Genomic DNA, 25,620 nt, shown 5'->3' on the forward strand with positions numbered 1-25,620 from the left:
TTAGCCTTATTCATGAGGGAAACTAAAAGGGTTTGCTCAAATGTGTAGACAACTAAACAAGATGAAGAAGAGAGAAGTCTCAGGCACAATCAGGCATTCTGTAGATGTCAAAAATAATAAGCGATCGAAGCTCGCACGTCGCGTATTGCTACTTCATAGTCGTCGGGAGCGAGCACGTACCAAGATATTGATATTCAGTCCCTGCTATACGGCGCTATAGCTGTAGGGAGCTTTGCAAAATGCTTCGTAGTACCGGGTCAGGGTCAATTCCAACTAGGGCCGAGTTGCACCGACGAGAGGTAACCAACAATATTCTAACATTGTTTTAACATGTTCTTATATGGGCTTGCTGAAGCTAGGATAGGAACTATAGGAACTGCGAAACACTTTAGGCTAAAAAAGCTTTTGAATGGTAATCAGAAGAATCAGTGAAAAATATTTGACTGTTCGCAAAATATACTTCATAAATCATTTATACCCTATTTGTCCTGAATTCTTAGATTCGCTTGGAAGACTCGTGCTTGACCGGTTTTTATTTTTCTTAATTCGCGGGCACTATTCTGACGATTATTTTTTTAAGCAATAGAATTAATAGTTTTATGGAGAATATAAGAATATGAATAGAATCAATAAAAATAAAATCAACTGTTCGAACAGCCTAGAACATCGCTTGGTATACACCTAAAATTGGAAAGAATTGGACTATACCTGGGCCATTTTCTCCCCTGTTCACATTTTCATACGTTCAAAAATTGATTTTTACAATTGAGCACAGTAAATATCCCAATACAAATTATAATATCTACAGGGAAAGTTGTACAGAAGGAGAAGGGGGGGGGGGAGGGAGGAGACAAACACAGTACATGAAGGTTTTCGAAGTGATTCGAAGAACTGATTAAGACTGGTATACTGGTATGAAGGTACGTATAATATAATTATGTATGTATCTCGTTCCTTTACATTTCCTAACAATGTATACCCAAAAGTTTATGTGTGAGGTTGTTTCGAGGTATTGTTTGATACAATCAATCTCCTGACAATTGAATGAGCTCGTTGTGTACTTAGTTTACGTACGTGGGTTTCTTAATGGGTGTTAACGGCAAGTTTTATGTATGTTTGTTTAGTAGGTAAACTGCATTTAGTCAGAAGGAAAACATCGCACGCATATTACCACAGATTACTAAATAGTGATATTAAATTGTGGTAGTTAATGAAAGCGTTTTTTTTTAATTTTAGTGATCTGTACTCCCGTCATTTTCTCTTAAAAAAAGATGTTCATTTAAAAAGAACCTACAAGTCTCATAATATATATTTTGTATGTGTAAGTGTAGGCATAATATATATCTTAAAGCTTTAGTACCTACTTATGATGGAAAAATATTAAACTCCATCTCAGTTTATAAATACAATTATCTAGTTGCAAACACTTTACATCAACTAATGTAAACATTTAAGACATAAATAAAATCACAACCGATGGTTTCAGTCATTAACATTATTTAAGCATATAATAATGGCATTAAAAACTTCTTGGACGCGCCCCGTGCATGGCGCGCAGAGACACGCAATGCGGGCTGGTAACACGCCATTTTTGAAATTAAAAAAGGAACGACATTCTTCTTTTGTTTTTTCGAAACAAAATGACGCGGGTATAACAATGTTTTAGTGTTTAAATGTAATTATGCATAGTTTTAACGTTTTTATCCATGATTTTAATGTAAATCCTGTGCTTGTGTAATTTAAATAATTTTGTGCGTTTGACTAAATATGTGCAAGCTAAGAAATCTTTTGTTATCTGTAAGTCGTTACCTTTTAAATGAAGACTAGATTTTTTATGTTTCAAAACGTTTGTTTTATCAAATAGAATTGAATAAGTTTTTATCCTCTAAACAACTATAGATAATAATATAAACAACGTCGAGATTATGTCTGAGTTTCTGACGACCTACGAATCGAGTGAATCGATTTTCAAAATGATTTCTCCGATTAAAATCAATGTTTATTTCGATCCATTTTTATTTAACTAGTCAATCACTTGCGAGTCAGCCATCGACGAAGATAGGCTTTTGCCCAGCAGTGGGACATTTAAGGTTGGTAGAAGTAGAAGCACTTAATGTTTATATAATACAAAGGCAATTAAAGTGATCCTATGTATAAACGAACGTTTGCCGTTTTGTTTGCTGACCTAAGCCGCTGAACCAACTAATTAAAACTCGATAGCTCTATTTAACTTTCCCAAATTGAGTGAAAAACTGGTAAACGTAGACGTATTGATCCGAATTTTGATAAACGGTTAATTCTACATTCAGATTAACTTAAATTGCTTACAATTGTAACAATGTTATACATAATAGATGTGTACAAATAGTTTTCTAGTTTAACACGGTTTAAGCCGTGCCCTGCGGTATCAGTCGCAATTTTTTTCCTTCTGGCAAATTGAAAGGGGTAACTTTCACAAACAATGTCTTAAAAATCAAACAATGACTTGATTTACACAGATAATTTTGATTGTTAAACAATATCTGTTCTATCTAGTCTGCTCTATCTAAATAAATAGCACAGCTTATGCCCAGTATTTTTGCGTTACTAAATCGATATTATTAGACTATTATGCCAGCTAACGAATTCTTACACGAGGAACCTTACCTGATTTAAAAGCTTTTTAGCAATTCGTGTTCAGATAAGACAGAGATAATTGCAAGCGATAAGCATTCAATTCGCGCGTATTCATACGACTCTTCTTGTACAATATAATTAAGAAGGGTAATGGGTTTTAGGATTGTATACTGTATATTAATGAGGTAGGGGTGATTTTACTTCATTAGCTTTGAAGTTTACGTCTTAAAGTTTCAATACACTTCAACTTTATTGTGATCCAGGCTCACGATATTGTATTAACATGGATTAACACCCAACGCCTCATTCCAATCTATGTGTAGGTAGGTACAACTGTTGATTCAATGTTCGCAATTTTTGCATCAGGATTGCTCTCGACACCAACGTTTTAATATTGATTTTGGTTCAAACTCAAATGTGGATATTTTATAGGAATTGGGTAAAAGAAAAACGTTTTCTTTTGTTTTATCTATCAACAATACATTTTGACATTGATGTTTTAAAACAGAACAAGAGTATCAAGAAAAATGTTTCTTTTTTTCATAACATATTAGACTTTGAATCGATGTTACCATTTTCGTGAGAATACAAGACTAACAAGTTTATATTAAAAAAAAGTATTTATCTATAAACACAGATAGTACAAAAAAGGGCACTATTCTTACGATACCCACCAGTTATCTCGATCCCTGTTACACCAGCGAAACACAAAATGATAACTGAATGGAACCTTGACAGCTACTCACTGTTAAACACGTAAGCGTAAAGCCTTCTCAAACACAACACTTTAACCACTAATATCACTGTATTTGAACAACTGTAGGTAAAATGTTTAGAAAATAGTTCCTTTTTCTATTGATATGAAGGTGTGTGGATATGTTATTGTCTGGTGATGTTATATTCTGCTTGTAGGGGACGCTTGGAGCGCGTCAGAACACTGGGCACGCGGCCTGGAGTGGGATAAGTAGGGTGACCATGGGAGCGGAGGCTGCGGATACGAGGTAAGTACTAGACGATTTTGCAGGACATGTGTTTTAAAAAAAAATCTTGGTTTCAGTAGTTGTAGATAATTTGGGTTTGGTTTTGTTAAGATTTTTTATTTTACGGTTTTAAGTTTTTTGTTTGTTTTAACATATGGTCTCAATGAAGTCCAGTGTCAAAACTTTTTGTAGCCTATATTTTTTATTATTTAATGCCTAAATATCAATTGCTGTCTGTCATTTCCTGTTTTGATAATAAGCGGATGCAGCCTGGGTACTTACTCTATATAATACTACTTAAATGGAATCATATTTATGAATAATATTTATATTATTTCACACATCATTAAATTATTTCACAACGAACATAGTTGGTAAGAATGATAGTAATAATTGTCCTTTGAATAAAAACTCTTAAGCACAAATTAATTAACACGGATTAAAGATGTTTTTAAAATGTACACATATCATAAATTACCATATATTTTTTACGCTCAATTAACGAGCACTCAACCTGTTGATACGTAAATTATCCGCACAATTTCCTAACATGTTGTCACACTACGTGTCAGGGTGAGTCGGGCGAAGGGAGCTGCTGCCAGGCGCGCATGCGCGAAACCCCGGCCCGTCTGTCTGTACCTTGAAAGAGCATATTAGCTTATATACCTATATTTATCTATGAATACACCTAATAAGTGAATCCAAAAGGTCTAATAATGTATTTGTTTCGACGCATCTGCAGTGTTGTTGACCTATCGGATCGATATTCTGTTTTTCGTCACTAAAAATGCTTCACATGGCTTCGGAGGTCTATGACCTGAAATATACGCATTTATTTGGCATGGGTTCAGGAAAGTATCTCACTATTTGAGACGCTCTACATTATAATATTACCATCTCAGTAATTTTTATTTCCCTGCTGATAATTTCGTACAACTATTGCCACTGAAGTGTTTTTTTACTTTGAATTCTTCGATTACACCATGTGATTTCTAATAATTTTTTTTCGAATTAACACTTATATTTGTAACCATGACCAGCTTAAAACCTTTTTATGTCGAATATAATTTCACTAGACTAGACTAGACTCCACTAGATTCTAGATATGTACGGAAAATACGCTTGAAGTGAAATACAGCTTTTGTGTTCAGCTGGAAAATATCGCAATGTTATTACTAACCGATATGTGTACTTCTATTGATATCAACTTAAGTATTCAATAGGCCCAAATCACTTAGTTTGTGTTTTTTAAATTGTTTATTCGTAATATTGCAAAGTATTTACATTATTTTTTTATTACAATATTTTTTATTCAGATAGAAAATATATATTAAACCAAACATAATTAATACACCAAAAACAATATCCAAAACCTGTACCTCTATCCAAACCTAAGGTATAATTTGTATGAGTAATTTATTATTTTGAATTTTATCTTACAAAACGGACTCAGATTTTGTATATTGGAGGAACGATAATATTTTTTAATACCCTGAATAACGATATAGCAGGGTATAAAAAAAAATCCGTTGATATTGCCATAACAGTTTTTAGCTATCACTTTGCAAGGATTCTGGTTTGCCATCCTTCTCGTTCAATTAATTTCAGTCTGATATCCTCGGTCGGCTTGGTGACGATCGATTTAGGCTCAAACTCTAGATCCGTCTTCATTCCTGGCGCTAGCTCCACTCTATATTTCTTTAAAAGGGTTATGAGTCCAGCCGTCATCTGCATTCTAGCGAATCTCATTCCTGGAAACAAAAAAAAAATTAGATAGCTTTTTGTCATTTTTTAAGTTTTTTTTTAATAACTCAACCAACGCCGGGAATCTAGAGGACAATTCAATTATATTTAATGAAAACAAAAAATAATTACTGACACATAAGGACTACAACTATAAGACGTAAATTTTATAGCATTCACTAATTAAAATGAGATGTTATCTTCTAATGTCATAAATGGTTGGAATAAGAATTAGACATGACTTACCTAAACAGATCCTCGGACCTTCACCGAATGGCATGTACGTGTAGGGCTTGATGTTGCGCTTCTCCTCGCCGTAGAACCTCTCCGGTCGGTACTCCTTCGGGTCCGGGAAGTAATCTGGGTTGTAATGTAACTTGTACAGTGGTAGGTGCACTCGGAGACCCTTCTCAATTTTGAGGCCATTGGGGAACACGTAGTCAACTGAGGTCTCTCGCAGCAACACGCCCGTTACTGGATACAGACGCAGCGCCTCATCTACACACGCTTCCAAGTATGACATCTCGGCGACGCACTCGTATTTAAGTTTATTCTCATGACGACGCAAGTATGCATCCACTTCTTCGATAGCCTTATCTTGCTTTTCAGGGTTCTTTGCCAATTCAAACAATGTAAACGACAATGCAGTCGATGACGTTTCAAAACCGGCGACGAAAAACAGAACACATTGTGCTATCAAAAACTTTTCGTCGATCTCCAAAGTCATTTTTGATCCTGCCACTGATTTTAAATTCATAATACCATCACCAGCCAGATTGTTTTTCTGTAGGTTCAGCATGTAATCAATGAAGTCATTTCGAGATGTTGGTTGATAATTTCGATTTTCAAATATATCGGTTAACAATTTATTAAAGAAATCATCGACATCTGTCGAAATTGTCCTAAATCCCAAACCGTAGAAGATTGATGGCCACATACTTCTGGCGATGTTTTTTAGAGCCGGTAACACTGTTGAAAACATCGTTAGATCGCCCATTCTCTTAAAAACGTTGTTCTCTGGTTTTTCCATGGTTTGCGTTTCCACGCCAAATGCACAAGAGCAGATGCAATCCATTGTGTACCGCGCCAGTATTGTTCTCACATCGAGGACGCTTGAATTTCCAATTTCCCGGTCTAACATGTCCTCAAATACAAAGGAACACTTATTGATTAAGGGGAACATGTTCTTCATTTTGGAGGAAGAAAAAATAGGTGATAAATTTTGACGTAGGGCCTTCCACTTGTCGCCGTAATTAAAGAAAAGGTTACGTGTGAACATTTCCTTGTGGACATAGTTTGAGATTTCACGGCCACTGAAGTAGTAGAAGTCCTTTGTGGTGACCAGTTTGATCAGCTCCGGGTCCTGGACGATGAGAGAGGGTTCTGTTCCATAGTAAGCGCCGATGAGCGGTGCGTCAGGGAATGTTTCACACAGCTCCAGAGTATTGTCCCCCATGTTTTGTTTTAGTAACATAAAGTTTGAATAGTTACCAAAGATCGTTGTTGGTGGTAGATGCGGAATATTTTTCTTCTCCCAATATGAAAACTTTCTTCTGGTAAAGAGATACACAGAATACGCTATTAAAAATAGCGTGATTGGTAGAAGTGTCGCGATCATCTTTTGACAGTTCCAAGATAACTAACTGTATCGAAGTTATGTTACAGTATTTATACACAACCTAATCTTCGTTTGTTTACATACGTTGGCTGTTACTGATAATTTTTCATCAAATTCTCATTGGTGATATGATTATTACAAAGTTTATCATCAAATTTTAGGGCTGTAATAGTTTTTTTGTTATTCACTTGGCGATAGTTGCTGTACAATTAATTATATGGACCGATTACTTATTTTCAAATAATTTCGGATTTTACTTTGAAATTTAGTTTTCCTTATCGATTGCGGACAATCTCTGTCTAGTGGACTATCTATCAGTAGTATTGAAAGTTTAGACTATTGTTAAGTGAAAAATGCCCGGTCAAATAGCCCACTTCTATTTCTACTATTTGTATGTTAATGAGTTTTAGCTCAATAAAGCCGTGAGACAGCATTGGGACCTCCTTTTAAGACTTTCAGCAGATCAGCATGATGATAGCGATCGTTTTGATTAAAGATTGCAACCCATCATGTTTTTAACTGGTCGGATTGTTGTGTTAGGATGATTATTTAATGAAAATTGATTCAAGGTTACGCAATAATATTTATTTCAGAAAAATAGTAGTCTTTATAATTTTGAAAATCGCATGCATAATGCAAAATCAGTTACTTTCGCTTGAGAAGGGAATAGTAAGATTAGTGTTACCAAATAACTTTGTGCCAGCAATAGTATTCAGTAATTAACTTTAAGATAGAAATGATCTTCCATGCGCTGGTGAGATACCTGGATTAAAAGGATTCCGAGAAAATGTTTCAAAAGAAGTCAGATAATTTAAGAAAAACTTAAAATAGAAAAGAGAAAGCCCTGCTTGTTTCAAGCTAATTAGTAATACTAATGTAACTATATTTTGTTGAGGTCTCCCGCACTAACTCAACTAAAATCCTCGCGATCCAACTAGGTCGTGAGGGTTTTACAAATATTCAAGTCCCATGCACAAGGCACCCATCTCAGGACAAGCTTTCGTGGGTCGCTCAAACGCTCGTTCTTTGAAGGGATCGAACCCGTATCACGCCTACACTGATTTTGGAGTCATGAAGTTAACCACTCGCCTATCGTTGCAGTCAAGATCGGCAAATTGTGGCCGAAAATATAATTTTCGGATCCGCTTTTAGCTTCTAATGTGACCTTTTATCCATTATAGTACCTTTCTATTGCTCAAGGCGATGCAAGCGAGGGCTAGATGTCGTACGTTACGTATAGCTACTTTATATTTTAAGCTGGTCACGATGATTAAGGATTTCCAAATAAAATGTTTGTTTGCCTTTTTAGTAGTTATTATCTTATCGGCATTAATTAAAGCAATTGTCCAAGCAAGGCCATTTGTACATGTTAGGAAATGTCAAAGTGAGACCGATCCAAGTCCTTATATTCTCGACAAGATTTTGTGCGATCTAAAGCAGCGCACCGCTGCAACACTCTCGCGTCTACTTTTAGGGGCAGAGATTCGTATATTGCGATTCATATATACGCAGCTTTGCCCGGTCTTTCTATTTTTTGAAGTAATGGTAGTCGCGTCTTTTCAGTGACGCGCATTCGAATTTGGTATTCGTGTAATACTTAATAATCGGCCATGTTGCATCCCGCAAAACAAATACGCGTATGGCGATACTTAGAAGTTTTGCTCTTCCAACAGTTCCAACTGGTTCTTTGCGTACTAAGTTACTAGCTTATTATACGTCGAAGTGTGTTCTTCAAACTACAGGTTTACGGTTATTAAGTATTTTTGCTACCTCTGTAAATCGTTTCCAGAATCCGCCATAACTACTTCTTTCAAATTCTTGCATGCTATTTTAACATGTGTAACTAGCCTAAGTGGTTTTGCAATTCACGGTGTTCCAGCATGTAAGCGATGTTTAGGTATTGTATAATTTCCACTACGTAAATAATATGGTTTCATTTATTTTATTGCATAGGTATAGTTTAATTATGGTTTATGCTAATGGTAAGTCTATATTATCTTCTCATGTTTTTGCCAAGCGATTCCCATGGATTGATTTATTGACATGGGAAAGCGTTATTTTCTCATTTAATCTTATTTTGTTGTTTAGGTGTTCACTTCAAACAGGTGCTGCAGCCGTATCGAGCAGTTTTAAGTTGGTAAAAAGCTTAAAACTGCTCGGTTTTGATGTAAACGACTTTTATGATTTCTTTAGCTTAGAACTTTGATTTCACACAGCTTTTACGAACATTACCTACCTAGATTTGAGTATTTGATCAATTTTAGCATATTATACTCGCTCGTACTTAAGTAATACAAAGTGATTCTATGGTTCTGTTTTTTCCTTTCGAGGTACGGAACCTCACTTCTTTATGCTGGCCTTAAGTCGGGCAGAACATGAAAGTTGTCATTATACTTCTCTTAATATCAGCCAAGTGTATAACCTTTATTCTTTTTAAACGTAGGCAGAGACTTCATACTTTGGTCGTTCTAAATTGTAAGCATAATTTCTACTAACGGACGTTACATTTGCTGTGTTAGGCATATAACCACTCTCCACAAAAACGTAATTGTCGTCTCTTAAAGAAAAGGAAGTCAAGTGAAAGAGATCATTTTCTACATTCGAATAAAATAATACAAATTATGTTTGTAACAATATAGCGGTCGGCGTCTGCGTCGCTATCAACTTTATTTATCGTCGTTAGTCTTTAGTGTGAAGCAAAATATAAGCTTTATCGTGAAGTCCTAACATCTAAGCTTAATATTTACCTATATATTTACAGAACGGCAAACAGCAAGCTTGCACAATGTTTTTTTTTAATTATGTAACCTTATTGCTAATTGATAAATGTCACAAAATCTCATAAGGAAACTAGTTCGCGCTATCCCTTGACTCTTGCTTAAGCAAAAGGAGGGATCCAGGTTGTCAGTAAAATCCGACGTATCGAAGTGACGTTTTTAATTAGTGACTTCCTTCTGTTAGATAGCGAAACAGACTGAAGTCAAAAAATATTACCAAAGCTTCCAACGATTTAGAGCGACGTATTCTTTCGATATAATTTGTACCTAGGCTAGGTAGGCTATCAGGTCAGTAACTTTTACAGACGGTGAACATAAGTAAAGGTCTAAGAGTGGTTGAAGATTGGAACCTTTCTTAGCGAAGCTCTCGATTATTAGGAGTCTGTAAAAGCCTCACATAAACTGGAAAACTGGTTCGGACGACCTAGTGAAAGAACTGCATTGTACGAATTAAACATGACGAGAATAACGCCTGACGTTTAGTCGATATCAAATTCAATTTAAGATAATTGCTGAAACACAATAAATTAAAGTACTTAAATTGCTGTTTTAAATTATTCACATATTATGTATAATTCCGCCTCATGCCTTGTATTATAATTATGTAATTTAGTTAACAACGCAAAAGTAAGTCAAACCATTATTTAATGTAGTTTGCACAGGTACCTAATAAAACAGCAACCGAGTTTGTGCCAGGATTATTCATCAAGTAACTTGCATCTCATTTTTTTTGTAAATGCATCAAGCGCTTATTTTACAGTCACTCTTGACAATGACTGGTTATTGAACAAAAACCGGTCAAGTGCAAGTTAGACTCGTGACACTGAGGATTCCGTACAAATAGGCTAAACTTAAACAATCGTTCATTAACCTCGGTCTTTAATTTTAGTGTTTTTGTTATAGCGGCAACAGAAATACATTATAATTGAAATTTAAACAGTCTCGCTTTTATAGTTCCTAAGATACAATCTGGTCGCAGATGAACGAGTATACGAACATACAACGGTGTCTCAGTAATAGGATTCAATTCTTACCCTCTTCGTTAGAAATTCTATAAACGACAGTTCATCGCGCATTTATGATTATAATTACCTATTTATGGTTATTTAAAGGCTGTATTATTATTTATGCTTATATGCTTAACAGCCAAGAGTATGCAAAGGCTACCTATTGTGAATCAGTGTGTTTTACTCGAATGGACTATTTCTCGTTGAGAGGAGTTTCCCGTAGCGCGGGAAACGGATGACAGCGCGCGGTGTCAAGATAATGTGTGATGTCCCCAGCCTTGCAATGTATGGCTACGTTTGTTATCTATATTTATGTTCTAGGTATGTCTTCTTCAGTACAAAATAAAATTTCAATAGATAGCTCAGATAATTTGACGCCTTCATAACTTCGCATTGAAATAGGACGGCAGGTGGTCGCGTCACGCTGGTACACCGTGGCTTTGAGAAATAAATAAACACGTGCTAAACGATGTTTCCTATCAAAAATACAGTTGTAACGATATTATAACAGTTTCAACTTAAGGAAAACAAGTGTATTTGTCAGTTCATCATTTAAATGTAAATAATAATTGAACTATTTACTATCATTAGACGCAACGTGTTATCAACAGCAGATAGTTCTAAACGCGACCTTGGGCTGATTATTGATTTGTGTTATTGTAGTAGTACTCGTACTTTATATTGAACTACATTTAAGTTACGTCATTAGACATATTAGTAAGCTATTACGAGTAAGTTCAAACATTATTCCATACTCTAAGACCTGTTTTGCGAGGCTTGCAACTAGAAATCGAAATGAATAAATTGCAAGTATATGTTATATACAATGCGTTCAGTACTTTTAAAAGAGAGACGATTGTTGTAGGTAAGACGAGACTGCACACTACAATACATGTATTCCTTTGCTTCAAGATTTATCTTGGGACCCTCACTCCCTCTGTTAAATAAAATAAATCATTGCTATGTTTTACTAACATATAGCGCAGGAAAAGAGCAGAGGTAGATATAAAACATAACATGGATACGTCAAATAAGTTTTCACCTTGAACATCGTAAGCATCAGAATATTTTCATAAAAACAATAGTTCTATGTCTTCTATTCACAGTCTGTATTATATCAAACGAATTCATTAAAGTAATTAAAATAATATCACATTATTTATTCTTATCAATCGGTTCAAAATATTAAATTATTTTATAAAATTAATTATATATATACACATTTTACTTAAAACTTAGGTCCTAATTAATTTTTAACTCTACTAATATGATCAAGCTCTACCTGGAACATTTTATCTAAATATTGTATCAAAGAAATAACACAGGCCTCTACTGAGGTATACAATTTGTGTGAGCTAACTGCTCACACAAATTGTACATATTATATAAGTGATTGTGATTGAGTTTTGATCTTACAAAACGGACTTAAGCTTTTAGATATTGAAAGAACGCTGGCAGACACTGGGTATAAGAATATTCCGTTAACATTGCCAGTTTTAGGCTATTACTTTGCCAGGAGCCTGGTTTGCCATCCTGCTCGTTCAACGAACTTCAATCTGATGGCCTCGGTCGGCTGGGTGACGATCGACTTAGGCTCAAAGTTTAGATCCCTCTTCATACCAGGCGCTAACTCCACTTTATATTTTTTCAAAATCGTTATGAGGCCAGCTGCCATCTGCATTCTTGCGAATCTCATTCCTGCAAACAAAAAAAGTACATAAATGTTATTGAAGTTCGAAGGGTTTTTAATAAATCAACAACGCTGAGTCATAGCAAGCAAAATAACTGGTTTTAAAACAAAATTAAAGTTGTGTGACATACCAAGGCCATGTTTTTAGAAAAAAAAAATACCGAAACATAGGGCTACGTTATGAAACAACTTTATTCACATGCATTTTTTATCTGCTAATATTAGACGTTATCATCTATGTTCATAAAAAAAATGGTAAACAATAATTGGTAATGACTTACCTAAACAAATCCTCGGACCTTCACCGAATGGCATGTACGTGTAGGGCTTGATGTTGCGCTTCTCCTCGCCGTAGAACCTCTCCGGTCGGTACTCCTTCGGGTCCGGGAAGTAATCTGGGTTGTAATGTAACTTGTACAGCGGCAGGTGCACCCGGATACCCTTCTCAATCTTTAGGCCGGAGGGGAACACGTAGTCCTCTGATGTTTCGCGGCCCACTACTCCTAGCACTGGATACAGGCGCAGCGCCTCATCTACACACGCTTCCAAGTATGACATCTCGGCGACACACTCGTATTTAAGTTTATTCTCATGACGACGCAAGTATGCATCCACTTCTTCAATAGCCTTGGCTTGCTTTTCAGGGTTCTTTGCCAATTCAAACAAAGTAAAAGTCAATGTAGTCGATGACGTTTCGAAGCCGGCGACAAAAAATAGAACACATTGTGATAACAAGAACTCTTGGTCGATCTCTAGATTTACTTTTGATCCTGCTTCTGATTTCAAATTCATTATACTATCTCCAACAAGGTTGTTATTTTTCAGCTTCAACATGTAATCGATGAAGTCGTTTCGAGATGTGGGTTTATAGTTCCGATTTTCAAAAATATCGGTTAACAGTTTATTAAAGAAATTATCAACATCTGTCGACATTACCTTGAACCCTAAACCGTAGAAAATTGATGGCCACATAGTTCTGACCATGTTCTTTATAGCCGGTAGCGGTCTGAAGTCGACCGTAAGATCGCCCATTGTCTTGAAAACGTTATTCTCTGTTTTCTCCATGGTTTGCGTTTCCACACCAAATGCACAAGAGCAGATGCAATCCATTGTGTACCGCGCCAGTATTGTTCTCACATCGAGGACGCTAGAATTTCCAATTTCTCGGTCTAACATGTCCTCAAATACAAAGGAACACTTATTGATTAAGGGGAACATGTTCTTCATTTTGGAGGAAGAAAAAATAGGTGATAAATTTTGACGTAGGGCCTTCCACTTGTCGCCGTAATTAAAGAAAAGGTTACGTGTGAACATTTCCTTGTGGACATAGTTTGAGATTTCACGGCCACTGAAGTAGTAGAAGTCCTTTGTGGTGACCAGTTTGATCAGCTCCGGGTCCTGGACGATGAGAGAGGGTTCTGTTCCATAGTAAGCGCCGATGAGCGGTGCGTCAGGGAATGTTTTACACAGCTCCAGAGTATTGTCCCCCAAGTTTTGTTTTTGTAACATGAAGTTTGAATAGTTACCAAAGATTGTTGTTGGTGGTAGATGCGGAATATTTTTCTTCTCCCAATATGAAAACTTTCTTCTGGTAAAGAGATACACAGAATACGCTATTAAAAATAGCGTGATTGGTAGAAGTGTCGCGATCATCTTTTGACAGTTCCGAGGCAACTAATTGTATCGAAACTAAATTGTGCTATATATACACAACCTAATCATACTACGATTCGTAGATTGACCACACGTTCGATGATTTTTCGATACATTCTCATTGGCGGTATCATGATTACCAATTTTATTATGGCCTCCTAATAGATTATACATTTCTTTGTTTACTATTGTGTTGTCGATGGTAAATACAGCTATGCTTGTTAATGACCGAGTTGTTTCTGATTCTATTTTGGAATCTAGTTTTTCTCAACGATTGCTAGCTGTACATTTTACATTTCTCATTTCATTTCGAATCATTGTTTTGTGGACCAATGTACTAACATAAGTTTAATATTTCATGTATTTAATAATTAATTACAAATAAATAAATAAATTGAAACATATTGCATTAAATGACCCTCACCTTAGTTACTCATAATTTGATTACGGTCTCGCAAAGTACGCAACTTGTATCCACTTTGTTGCAAGCTGGTCACGATGATTGAACAATTCAAGAAAAAAAAACTTGTTTGTTTTTCTTTGTAGTAGTCGTTATCTTATCACGCATTTGTTTGTATATATAGTAAGACCATTTATACACGTTAAGAAATTTAAATGTGGCTACGACAACAGTGTCGTTTAGTGTCGCAATTAAATAGCAATGTTACGCGTCAAGTAGAATTATGTATTAAAAAAAGGTTCTTAAAATGTTTTCAAAATCCAGGATTATCTACCGGACAGGTAGGAGGCGCAATAATGACCGCAACCACTACCGCCTGCCTGATACCCCAGACTAACCGAAGGAGCAAAGAAGGACGACATATCACAAAATCAGCTGACCCGAAATTCTTACTTTACAAACGTTGCTATCTCCTGTGCAATTTTTTTTAATTCAAGACAAAGTTTTTGCTATCTGAGAGGAGGAACGTTCTTAGAGGAGGATTGCTCACAAATTAAATTAAATTTTGCTAATTTAACTAGATCTTTACTTAGTACTTTACTTCAATTACCCGAAGGTAGGAATTAGTTTCATTTATAATTTCGTTGTGCCTGAAGTAGTCGATTCAATTATTTGTTAAAATTGGTTTTTTTTTTATAAAAATAGTTTGATAGCAATTGAAGACATAGAGCAGCCAACGTATTAAGTCGTTCCCTGATTTTACTGAGGTATAATCTGTTCAGCGCCAGAATAGTGTATACAGTTTATGTATAGGGAACGACATGAGTTGTTTCAGAGGTTACGCTAAACAAGCGTGTATAAGGGGCCTTAGTAGTTTTGAGATTCATGCATACATTGTAAGTGATGTTTAGTACTATTTTTTATATCCACTATGCAGAATAATGGTTTATTAATAACACCCTTGAAACCCCATTCTCGTTGTTTTTTTCTTTACAAACCAAAGATTGTCGTTTTTGCCTGTTACTGTGAGGTACATGTTTCTCATTTTATTTTGTTACCACATTTTTTTAAATATTTACTGAAAAGTTTATGGGCCGCCCTGTAATGTCTAATTTGATTACTATTTTGATGGATCACCAATCATAGATAGTACGCACTTTATCTATATGATATAGGTTGGTGTTATAATATTTGTACGATAGATAGATTTAGATAACGAGATTTAGATTTTTAAGCTCTCTGAAAAAAAAATATTTTTCATAGATTTGCATTCCCTGCGGTTTCGCCGTGCGAGTCATGCGAAACATATCGGCCGGCGGCGGCTATCATTCATTTTAATACTAATTGTAGGTAATTTTAAATTCGTAATATCTTTTGAATGGATTGTCCGGTTGGAATGAAATAAAAAGTAATTTATAGCTATTGAAACAATCTTGCTCAATAGATAGTGTATTTGGATAAGGATTAGTTTTTGACGATGATATGATCAATCAACATAGGCTTATAATTACTTTTATGCTTTGGAAAAGTAGTTATAATGGCTAAAATAATATATAAATGTTTGGTTTATACTACCGCAGACTTTTTTGTAAGCATTATTTAGTTCTACAACATTTCTATAGAAGTCAACCATACATCTCTTACCATTTAGGCAGCGTTCGCGAGAATCGTTAACGTACGGTAGTTTTTTCGACGACTTACTCCACAATTTTCACTAACACGAAAAATCCTATCTATTTTCAGGGATAAAATATAGCCTGTACGGATTCGGAAGAATCCTTTTAAGTCATGGTAAAAGAAATTTTGAAATCGGTACAGTAGTTTTTGCGCCTATTCAATACAAATATACAAAGGTTTCCTCTTTATATATTAATATAAATTACCTAAAATCATATAATATATTCAATCAATCATATATATAGGTATTTTAATGTTTTACTTCACGGAGTTAAAAATATGTTTTTATCATCAATTGTGATCTCTAAGAGGAAACAGCAACGCATTGTGTTTTTGTGGGTACAGTTCTGCCATGTTCTAATTAATACCAAGCGGATAAATTGAGCGGTAGAAACGAGATACCACCACCACGCATTGTAGTGCTTTGCGGCACAGCGGCAATAGTCCTATTGTACGAACACTAATTAATCTACGCTTTCCTAATGAAATAAGGCATTTTTTTTGCCGTCTGCAATCTGACTGGATACGTTACCACTCCTGTGGTGACACTCCGTGGTATCACTCCTCCGTTTCCACACTAAAGTATATGAAAATGTGAACATAACTAAGCTTGTCTCAAATATCTGCAAAATATTTAAAGTATCTCCTTATTTCTAGGCAGTGCTTTTTCTTTTTGATCATTTTATATTTATTTCATTACTCGTTCTTATTTAACTTACCGGAATAATTTCAACTAACTAACATATGTTTAATTTATTGTTATGGAAATTCAACCAAAATGTCAATCTCAACAAAACCTTAATCATCAACTCAGAAGAGTTCTCACATTTATTATGAAACGTTTGTATTCTCCACTTTAAAGCCACGCAGACAAAGTCGTGGGCGACAGCTAGTAATAACAATGTTATTGTCTGCATGCGTCTGCGTTACTTTGGTTATCGACTTCCTTTATAGTCGTCATGTAAAGCAAAAGATAAGCTTATCGTGAAGTCCTGTAATCTAAACTTGATATTTACCTACATATATTTTCAGAATGGCCAATAACAAGCTTGCACAATGTTTATCTATGGAATGACATTTTGATTGGTGATTCCTGTTTACCCAAATGCGAAATGCTCAAAGGAGGGTTATGGTTGTCCTATTTAAAGTACAGTTCAGCATCTACAGTTGAAATTTGTTGAATGTAAGAAAGGCGAGGTAAAATCATTTTTTTGATAATATTAACTTCGTACTGATAACTGTCACATATGTAAGCACATGCACTGCATACTTGCACACATCCAAACATTTAATTATAATTATTTGTTCATTATCCTTATTTATCCTAGGTTGAGATTATAAAAAAAAGTTTATTTTATTTGTTCTTTTTTTTAATATTTGGTTGCTTTTGCACAAAATTTGACTGTACTAAGTAAGAATAATGTCTTCAGCAATCCCACCACTCAGGCCCCCAAGATCAGCTTAGTTTGCCGACCACAGTCGATGTATTTATCTGAGAGAACAATTTACGAAGAAATTGATATTATTCTTATTTAATGACTTTCTATTCGATTGCGCGAGGGATCAAGTCAAAACTTACCACCAGCTGGCAACTACTATTATTGCAATTGTAAAAAAAATCAACAGTCATTAAATTCTAATTAAGCGACAAAGAAACACTTTTATATATCAAATTACAATGGATATCACTCTGATTCACCCACTCTGTCAAAAATACTTATCGCCTCGTTACCTAAGGATTTTGCAGCAAAAAAAGAAATGGCAAAATAAACCCCCTCGAACTCGGAAACTTGCCATGCACAGCTCTCCTTCTATGAGTCTTAAAACCTTCCTCAAAGGGAGTGCCGAGGCTTATGAAACAAACGGATAAAACAGATGACGCCAATAACGCCTGATGTTTTGCCGATATCAAATTTACATGACGGTGATAAAGTATATGTAAAAATCTAATTACACCGACAGTTATTTGTGTTGTGACTTATTGGGCACGAATCTTTAAGTAACAAGGGATTTAGAAGAAAAACAGGCTTCTAATTGGCGACTTGCCTGAAATAAAGCGACAGGTGACCTTACGCGAAAAGCTGCTGTTGCATATTGGACCTCTTTTGAATACATTTTATGTGATTGTACCGTATCTTTTTGAATAACATAAACTGCTCCTGTGTTTTACTGGAATGGACCCTGTCTCGTTGAGGAGAGTTCAGGGAAAAGAGAATAGCGTGCGATGTGAAGATAACGTGTGATTTCCAACGTCATACAATTTATGGCTGCTTATAATATCTTTCAAGTAAAAACCTTAATTTCAAGGTAACTAGTACAGCCCACCTGTACTTCTTCAAATGTCGTGTTTGCTAATTTTTCTATTATGGTTTGAAAATAATTATTAAATTAACATTATTAGAATTAATTTATAATCATAATCAGCACTTCAATCATGAATACAAACGCATAATACATATTGTAACGCATGTTTAATTTACACTTTTATATTGAAATAAATAACATTAAAACCAAATAAATACCCTGTCTGAACAAGCCAATCATACTTAATGCCTACTGATAAGGGTTGCACACGGTGCTGATGTGTAATGCTTTGTTTTAAATAAAGGCGATTGATTTCTGGAATACTGGAACTGTTGCAATATTTTGCAAAATTCCCTTTATAAAATACTTCAGTTTGTTCTACGATAGACCAACGATTACTTACAAGAGCCAAGCGCAAGTTGTTATTGAAGTAAATTTGCACTAAAAAACATTGTCACTATGTGCTGTCAAAGTTGCAAAATCGACGCTTCTAATGCAATGGATTTTAGGAATGGCGACACCTGTAAATATTCCGTGGACTCAAAAATGGTCTGACGTATAACACTAGGCTAGTCTTTACGCTACCAAAAACTAGAAATAAAAGTTTTGATGGCATCGATTGCTTATTAATTATAAAAACATGACTCATTTGCAATGTTTCTTAACCTTGGTGTTTACGAAATATTTTAACATTCATGCTTCGCAATCTATAAGATAGCGAAACATAAAAATGGCAATATGAAAATGAGTCATATCGGTAATTAAGGTTCTAGTTGAGAGCGCGTCTGGTCTTTTTAGACAGGGAAAGAAGACTCGCGCGAGGCCTACCAACAATTTAATACGATTTAGAGCAATTTAGAACAATGTAATACAATTTGTATACAATAATTTAAATCGAAAGCTTAAAACACATTTTTTCTATTAATAACCTTTTAAGCAATCTGATTTTACACCTTATCCAAGGTGGATCAAAAACTTATTGCAAAGAATAGTTTGGTAAAAAAGACACATTTAGTAAATTTTAGTTTGAATATTCTGTTGATCTTGCCATTTAAAGCATTTTAATTCTTTTTATTTTTAGTTTTTTCTTAGTCATTATTTTTTACTTTGCTAAAAGTCTAGATTGCCATCCTTCTCGTTCGACAAAGTTCAATCTGATTCCCTCAGTCGGCTGTGTGATGTCGGATCTAGGATTAAACTCTAGAACCGTCTTCATTCCTGGCGCTAGCTCCACTCTATATTTCTTTAAAAGGGTTATGAGTCCAGCCGCCATCTGCATTCTAGCGAATCTCATTCCTGGAAACAAAAAGAAAATTAATGATTACTTAATGATATTGTTAACTCGATAGTTTGCTGAAAATATTTAACGAAAATATTTAAATTTTAAATATTTTTCGATATTTAAATTTGGTAGGACAGCCATAACATCACTTTTCAGTCACAAATTAGATCACGTGAAATAAGTTTATGCAGTCAAGTAACAAGTTTAAAAGTTTTATCACTATTGTACGTTTGTAAATGGTTTCTTTTAAGGAAAGTAACATACCCAAGCAAGTTCTAGGACCTTCACCGAATGGCATGTAGGTGTGGGGTTTAATTTTTCGTTTCTCTTCGCCGTAGAACCTCTCTGGGCGGTATTCTTTTGGGTCGGGAAAGTAGTCAGGGTTGTTATGTAACATACATAGTGGCAGATGCACTCGGATTCCCTTTTCGATCTTCATGCCTGACGGGAACACATAGTCCTCCAACGGCTCACGCGTTAACACGCCCAGCACCGGGTATAGGCGCAGTGCCTCGTCCACGCACGCCTCTAGGTAAGGTACTTCCGCGACACACTCGTACTCCAATTTGTTCTGATGACGACGCAAGTATGCATCCACGTCTTCGATAGCCTTAGCCTGCTTTTCAGGGTGCTTTGCCAATTCAAACAATGTAAAAGTCAACGTAGTCGATGACGTTTCAAAGCCGGCGACGAAAAACAAAATACATTGTGCTAGTAAAAAGTCGTCGTCTACCTCCAGAATTACTTTTGATCCTGTCTCTGATTTTGAGTTCTTCAGACCATCTCCAACCAAATTGGTTTTCCTCATCTTCAATAAGTAATCAATGAAGTCATTTCTGGTTGTAGGCTCATAATTACGATTTTTAAAAATGTTGGTAAGTAAATTATTAAAGAAAATATCAACATCCTTCGAAAATATCTTAAATCCCAAGCCGTAGAAGATTGACGGCCAAATCGTTCTAAGGACGTTCTTTGCAGCATTGAACGTAGAGGAAGCTAGAATAAGGTCACCCATTGTTTTGAATACATTATTTTCCGTTTTTTCCATTGTCTGAGTTTCCACGCCAAAGGCACAAGAACAAATACAATCCATTGTGTACCTTGCCAGAATAGTTCTAACATCCAGGACACTTGATTTCTGAATTTCCCGGTCCAGCATGTCTTCGAATACGAAAGAACACTTACCGATCAAGGGGAACATGCTCTTCATTTTAGAGGAAGAGAAAATAGGAGATAGATTTTGACGTAGAGCCTTCCATCTGTCGCCGTAGCTAGAGAACACGTTGCGCATTATCATTTCTTTGTCAGAAAATTCTGACAATTCACGGCCACTGAATATGTGAAAGTCTTTTGTGCCGACCAGCTTGATCAGTTCCGGGTCTTGAACGATGAGAGCAGGTTCCGTTCCAAAGTAAGTGCCGATGAGGGGCGCATCCGGGAATTGTTCACATAGCTTCCGAGTATTTTCTGCTAAGTTCTCCTTTTGTGTAATGAATTTTAAATAATTCCCCACGATCGCTGTCGGCGGAAGGTGCGGAATTTTTCTTTTCTCCCAATACGTGAACTTTCTTCTGGTGAAAAGATATAACGAGTACGCTATTAAAAATAGCGTGAAAGGTAGTAGAAGTGTAGCGATCATCTTTTAGGAGTACCAAGATTTCTGATCATTTTGAGAGTATGTTACAGTTTTTATACACATTCATGATGAAACGCTTAAGTTGACCATCTATCGGTTGAAAATTTTCAGGACTTTTTCATGAAGATAACAACACTTGAATACAAGTGATGTTATTAAATGATGTAACGGTTTACTCACGCGTATTTATCGAGGTAGCCGCGGCGGGATCGCGAGTCGAACTGTCAGTGCCAGTTCGACTCGCGATCCCGCCGCATCTGCTCATGATTAAGGACTCCGGTTGGGTCCGAAACTAGTCGGGCTACCCCGATAAATACGCGTGAGTAAACCGTTACATCATTTAATAAAGAATCAGTCTCACGATAGTTATTATAAAAACAAGTGATGTTGTTGTTTGAACCTAATAATTGAATTATTTTCTATAGTAATTTATAACAAATACATTAATATTTAAACCTGAGGTGTTCTATAAAATCTTGCATTCTTGTATAATTATTTGAATATTACTGTTTTTAATTTTCCTCAGGTTAGAATATATTATTTATTTACAGTCTCATATTGTACAAAAAGTGTGGTCATTATTTAAAGCGAATTTCTATTTCTGATGATAAAGTACTTTGTTACTATCTTATCAGCTTTATTATTTTATTACGTTACGTAGTACATCATAGTGGTCCCGCCTGTTCAATAAATGGGTTCATCTACAAATAATAACACATTCAAATCCAGATGAGTATATCTTTTCAAAGTTACAGGTGCTCAGCCCCCGAGATCCCATCGTTTGAAAAATGGTTAAATATTATAATTACAATTACAAGTATTATGCGGAGGAATGAAAGTCATGTGGTGATGGATAGGGGTAGAGGACGTCCAAAGAAACGATGGATGGATTGTGTGAAAGAGGATATATATGGCGGCAAAGATGTTTCCTGTGAGATGACGGCTGATAGAAAGATATGGAAGAAGAGAGAGAGAGGTCTTTAAATACACACTTGGTTATATTTATTTAAAAATGCTCGATCTCATGGGAACATTAAATCGGTATAAAATGTATTCTACCCTATGTGTTCAGTGGTTTTGTGTGGAAAAGGGCCAAACATCCATAAACACAAACTTTCGCTTTTATAATAATAGTGGGATTCATTTATTCTAGGGGGTTATGAGAAAAAACTATTTTTCACAATATGACATGTCATTAAAATATCCTTTATTTATTTATTTAAAGTTTCAACTTTCATGTAGAATTGTGGTACATATCTTTCAAAATGTGTGACATGTGGTACAGTCATAATTTTATCCAGAAGTCTAAATTACAAACAACGATGGATGTATCGGCAACCTGCAGGTCTGCAAAGTCTGAGTTGAGGAATCTATGAAGCATTACATGTAGAACCTCAAAAATCCGTCAGTTCGGGCACTTGTATTCCCCATGTAGTGGTAAAGCTGCAGAAGCTTGGAACCTTGCTTTGAGAACTCTTCATTGAACACCGCTTATCATCTTGGTACGAGGAAGATCGCTTATGAGATGTACTGACCAAATAAAAGCGGTAGCAAATGACTCATCACTACTTGAATGAGAAATGAATCACGAGTTGGGGGCACGGAGAAGAATGTCGTGTGCTATAGGACTTGACACCAGCACCTAAAGAGATGACTATGACCATGCTGTGAGGAACCCACACAGGAAGTCATTCACAAGATGAATACATTGTAAAAGATTTTAATTTAGTATTTTTAGCGGCCATTTGTCTCACGATTATTATAAGTATCAAAACACACGCTTTTGAGTAAAAAGTGTAAAATAAAACAGACATAAACACGGGTCAACATATTTAAATAATTTGATCTTTTTATAATTTACTGCTAATTGATGAATCATTTTTATCCGGGCGAGAAAAGTCAAGTCACCGTGACTTGTTTTACGTGCAAGTAGTAGTAGTATTACGTTTTTTTCGATATTAGATAGGATTATGATCATTATAAAACGTTATGTCAACATTTTTGTGCTCTTTTTTATCGCTGGCTTGAAACAAGCAACAAGTTTGCTGCGAAAATATGTTTAATTTTTATTTTTATTGCTATTTATAAAGTTGCATCATTCAGGTAAGTTTTTTTTTTGGGATTTATTTGTTTTTTAACCTATTCAGAAAATGAGGAGGAACACTAATTTTGTCGCTTTCGTCGAAATATCCGATTGAAGTCGTTCTTCTTTGTTCATTGCGGAATAGCTGCCATTTGGTTCCGCCAAAAGTGGAAAAGCAAAGGATGCAAACTTTTATTTTTGCTTTTTAGTGCTGGTTGTTTGAAGTCGGTTAATTCTAGGAATTCGTACCTTGAAAGAAAAATTGTTGCCTTACAGGATCACTTTCTGTTGTCCACCCGTCTGCCAAGAACCTTTTTTCAGCAACGCGTGAGGTATCCAGCTGAAATAAAAATCTAAGCCAACGCAAATGAAAGGTTTTGCCGGAGACTTTCGACACTCGCAAGAGAATCAAAACCTACAGGATACTTCAGTAAAAAATTTGAAATTTGGTGTAAGGCAACATTTATAGCACAGATAAATCAAAAATTGCAAAAACAGAATATTTTTTTCAGAATGCGGAAAGTTAGAGTCACACTTGGTCGGTTTTCTCCACAACTCTCTGTTCTTTTTGCAGATTGGTGAAATAATCCCATTCAGAAAGGCTGATCAATTTGTTCTAATATCTAATATCGTAACCAACTCAGATGAATATCATATTTATTATGTATAGTTCTAGTCCTTTCAGCTGCCCGAAACTCTTTGCCTTTTCCTATCAATTTAGCGCCGACCTCAAAAGAAAAAGCAGTTTAGTTTAGTTGAGTTTTATTTTTTCATATCTGATTATTACACTTTGTTATTCGTAACTTTTCTTACCACATACGGAAAAGTTTGTTATGTAATTAATTTTCCCCGTATATTTAATCATTTTTGTTAGTTAATATCTATTGATAAAATAATCTAAATTTCAGTCAGATTCGTGATGAATTGGCATATACAAGCGACCTAACATTTTTACATGTATAATAAAATGCACAAAGACGATAAAACTATTTGCGCAGGCGTGGAAACTCATAGCAGCCAGTAAAACTGAATGATATAGATCAGACCACCAGGGAGGCCACATGAACGGAGGTAATATTTACGCGGGCTTATCATCTACATAGACACTAATTTATTATAAGCTTCATTTATCAGCTTCGATTTTACGGTCCTTTGAAACTTTCTTTAATGCGGAAAGCGAAAAGCACTTGTGTAATGGAATTCAGATACAACGAAGGTACCACAAACATCCAGACCCGAGATAATGTAGAAATGTGAATTTTTACATTGACCCAACCGGAAATCGAACCCGAGACCTCAGAACGAATTACTTTTATTTCTCGTGTTTAAATTATGAAAATCATTATTCACATTAAAATTAACAATATGGTTTTTTCGAACGTACATTATATTCTCCATAATATGAAATAGATGGTCCACTTCTTGACTCCCCCCCCCCCCCCCAAGGAGGTGGAATACCCATGATTCCATGATCCACCGCCTCACCAAAAAAAGGAGTTTACCTAAAAATGTCTAGAATTATCGAATACACAATATTAATTTGATTCACGTTGGTATCACAGTGTAGCTACAAGTATTGTGTATGATATGGTAGCATTACAAGGCAGATACTATATCTCAAATGTCGTTGTTGATGTACTTATCTATACTCTATATATTACTAATATATAAAGCTGAAGAGTTTGTTTGTTTGAACGCGCTAATCTCAGGAACTACTTTTTCAAATTGAAAAATATTTTTGTGTTAAATAGATCATTCATCGAGGAAGGTTTTAGGTTATAAACCATCATGCTGCGACTAATAGGAGCGAAGATACAATGGAAAATGTGGAAAAAACAGGGCAGATATAAATCATAACTTATATCTTCTAACCACGCGGACGAATTCGCGGGCAACAGCTAGTTTTATATATTAGATATCATTTTAAATTACCTATTCTCAAGACATTGTGATATTAATAATTATATCGATATTGATTTTACGTTTTTTTCTATTAAAAAATGGACATAACTTCTTGAAAACTATAGGTTAAATGGAGCTTAACAGACCTCTGGAACCCATGTCGTCAATTTTATAAAGATAAATGTTTTTGGTGTGGATTAAGCTGATACCTTGCATTTTACAAACAGAACTTCCTATAACCGATTGGCCCAG

The 25,620-nt window shown here is 35.4% G+C and overlaps 3 protein-coding genes and 1 long non-coding RNA gene across 5 annotated transcripts; 1 reads left to right on the forward strand and 3 right to left on the reverse strand.

Moving 5' to 3' along the window:
• Positions 1–1,622: 1,622 nt before the first annotated feature.
• On the forward strand, positions 1,623–16,259 carry LOC113503080. Of its 2 annotated transcripts, none has more exons than XR_003401405.1 (3): positions 1,623–1,797; positions 3,529–3,617; positions 14,809–16,259. It is a non-coding gene; the product is annotated as an uncharacterized LOC113503080 (long non-coding RNA). The 2 variants fall into 2 exon arrangements; XR_003401404.1 differs by having other exon boundaries at positions 14,826–16,259.
• Positions 4,888–7,174, reverse strand: LOC113503076 (cytochrome P450 6B2-like). The gene is made up of 2 exons (XM_026884881.1): positions 5,586–7,174; positions 4,888–5,347 (listed from the first exon to the last, which is right to left on the reverse strand). Exons 1-2 carry the CDS (start codon positions 6,955–6,957, stop codon positions 5,154–5,156), a joined length of 1,566 nt encoding a protein of 521 aa, XP_026740682.1. The 5' UTR covers positions 6,958–7,174; the 3' UTR covers positions 4,888–5,153.
• Positions 11,260–14,354, reverse strand: LOC113503075 (cytochrome P450 6B7-like). The gene is made up of 2 exons (XM_026884880.1): positions 12,713–14,354; positions 11,260–12,439 (listed from the first exon to the last, which is right to left on the reverse strand). The coding sequence occupies exons 1-2, from the start codon at positions 14,082–14,084 to the stop codon at positions 12,246–12,248; spliced, it is 1,566 nt and encodes a 521-aa protein (XP_026740681.1). The 5' UTR covers positions 14,085–14,354; the 3' UTR covers positions 11,260–12,245.
• A 3,026-nt stretch (positions 16,260–19,285) lies between the features above and the next one.
• On the reverse strand, positions 19,286–21,575 carry LOC113503074 (cytochrome P450 6B5-like). The gene is made up of 2 exons (XM_026884879.1): positions 20,012–21,575; positions 19,286–19,761 (listed from the first exon to the last, which is right to left on the reverse strand). Exons 1-2 carry the CDS (start codon positions 21,384–21,386, stop codon positions 19,568–19,570), a joined length of 1,569 nt encoding a protein of 522 aa, XP_026740680.1. The 5' UTR covers positions 21,387–21,575; the 3' UTR covers positions 19,286–19,567.
• Between the last annotated feature and the right edge of the window lie 4,045 nt (positions 21,576–25,620).

The sequence above is a fragment of the Trichoplusia ni genome, chromosome 18 (genome assembly GCF_003590095.1).
Source record: "Trichoplusia ni isolate ovarian cell line Hi5 chromosome 18, tn1, whole genome shotgun sequence".
Lineage (NCBI taxonomy): Eukaryota > Metazoa > Arthropoda > Insecta > Lepidoptera > Noctuidae > Trichoplusia > Trichoplusia ni.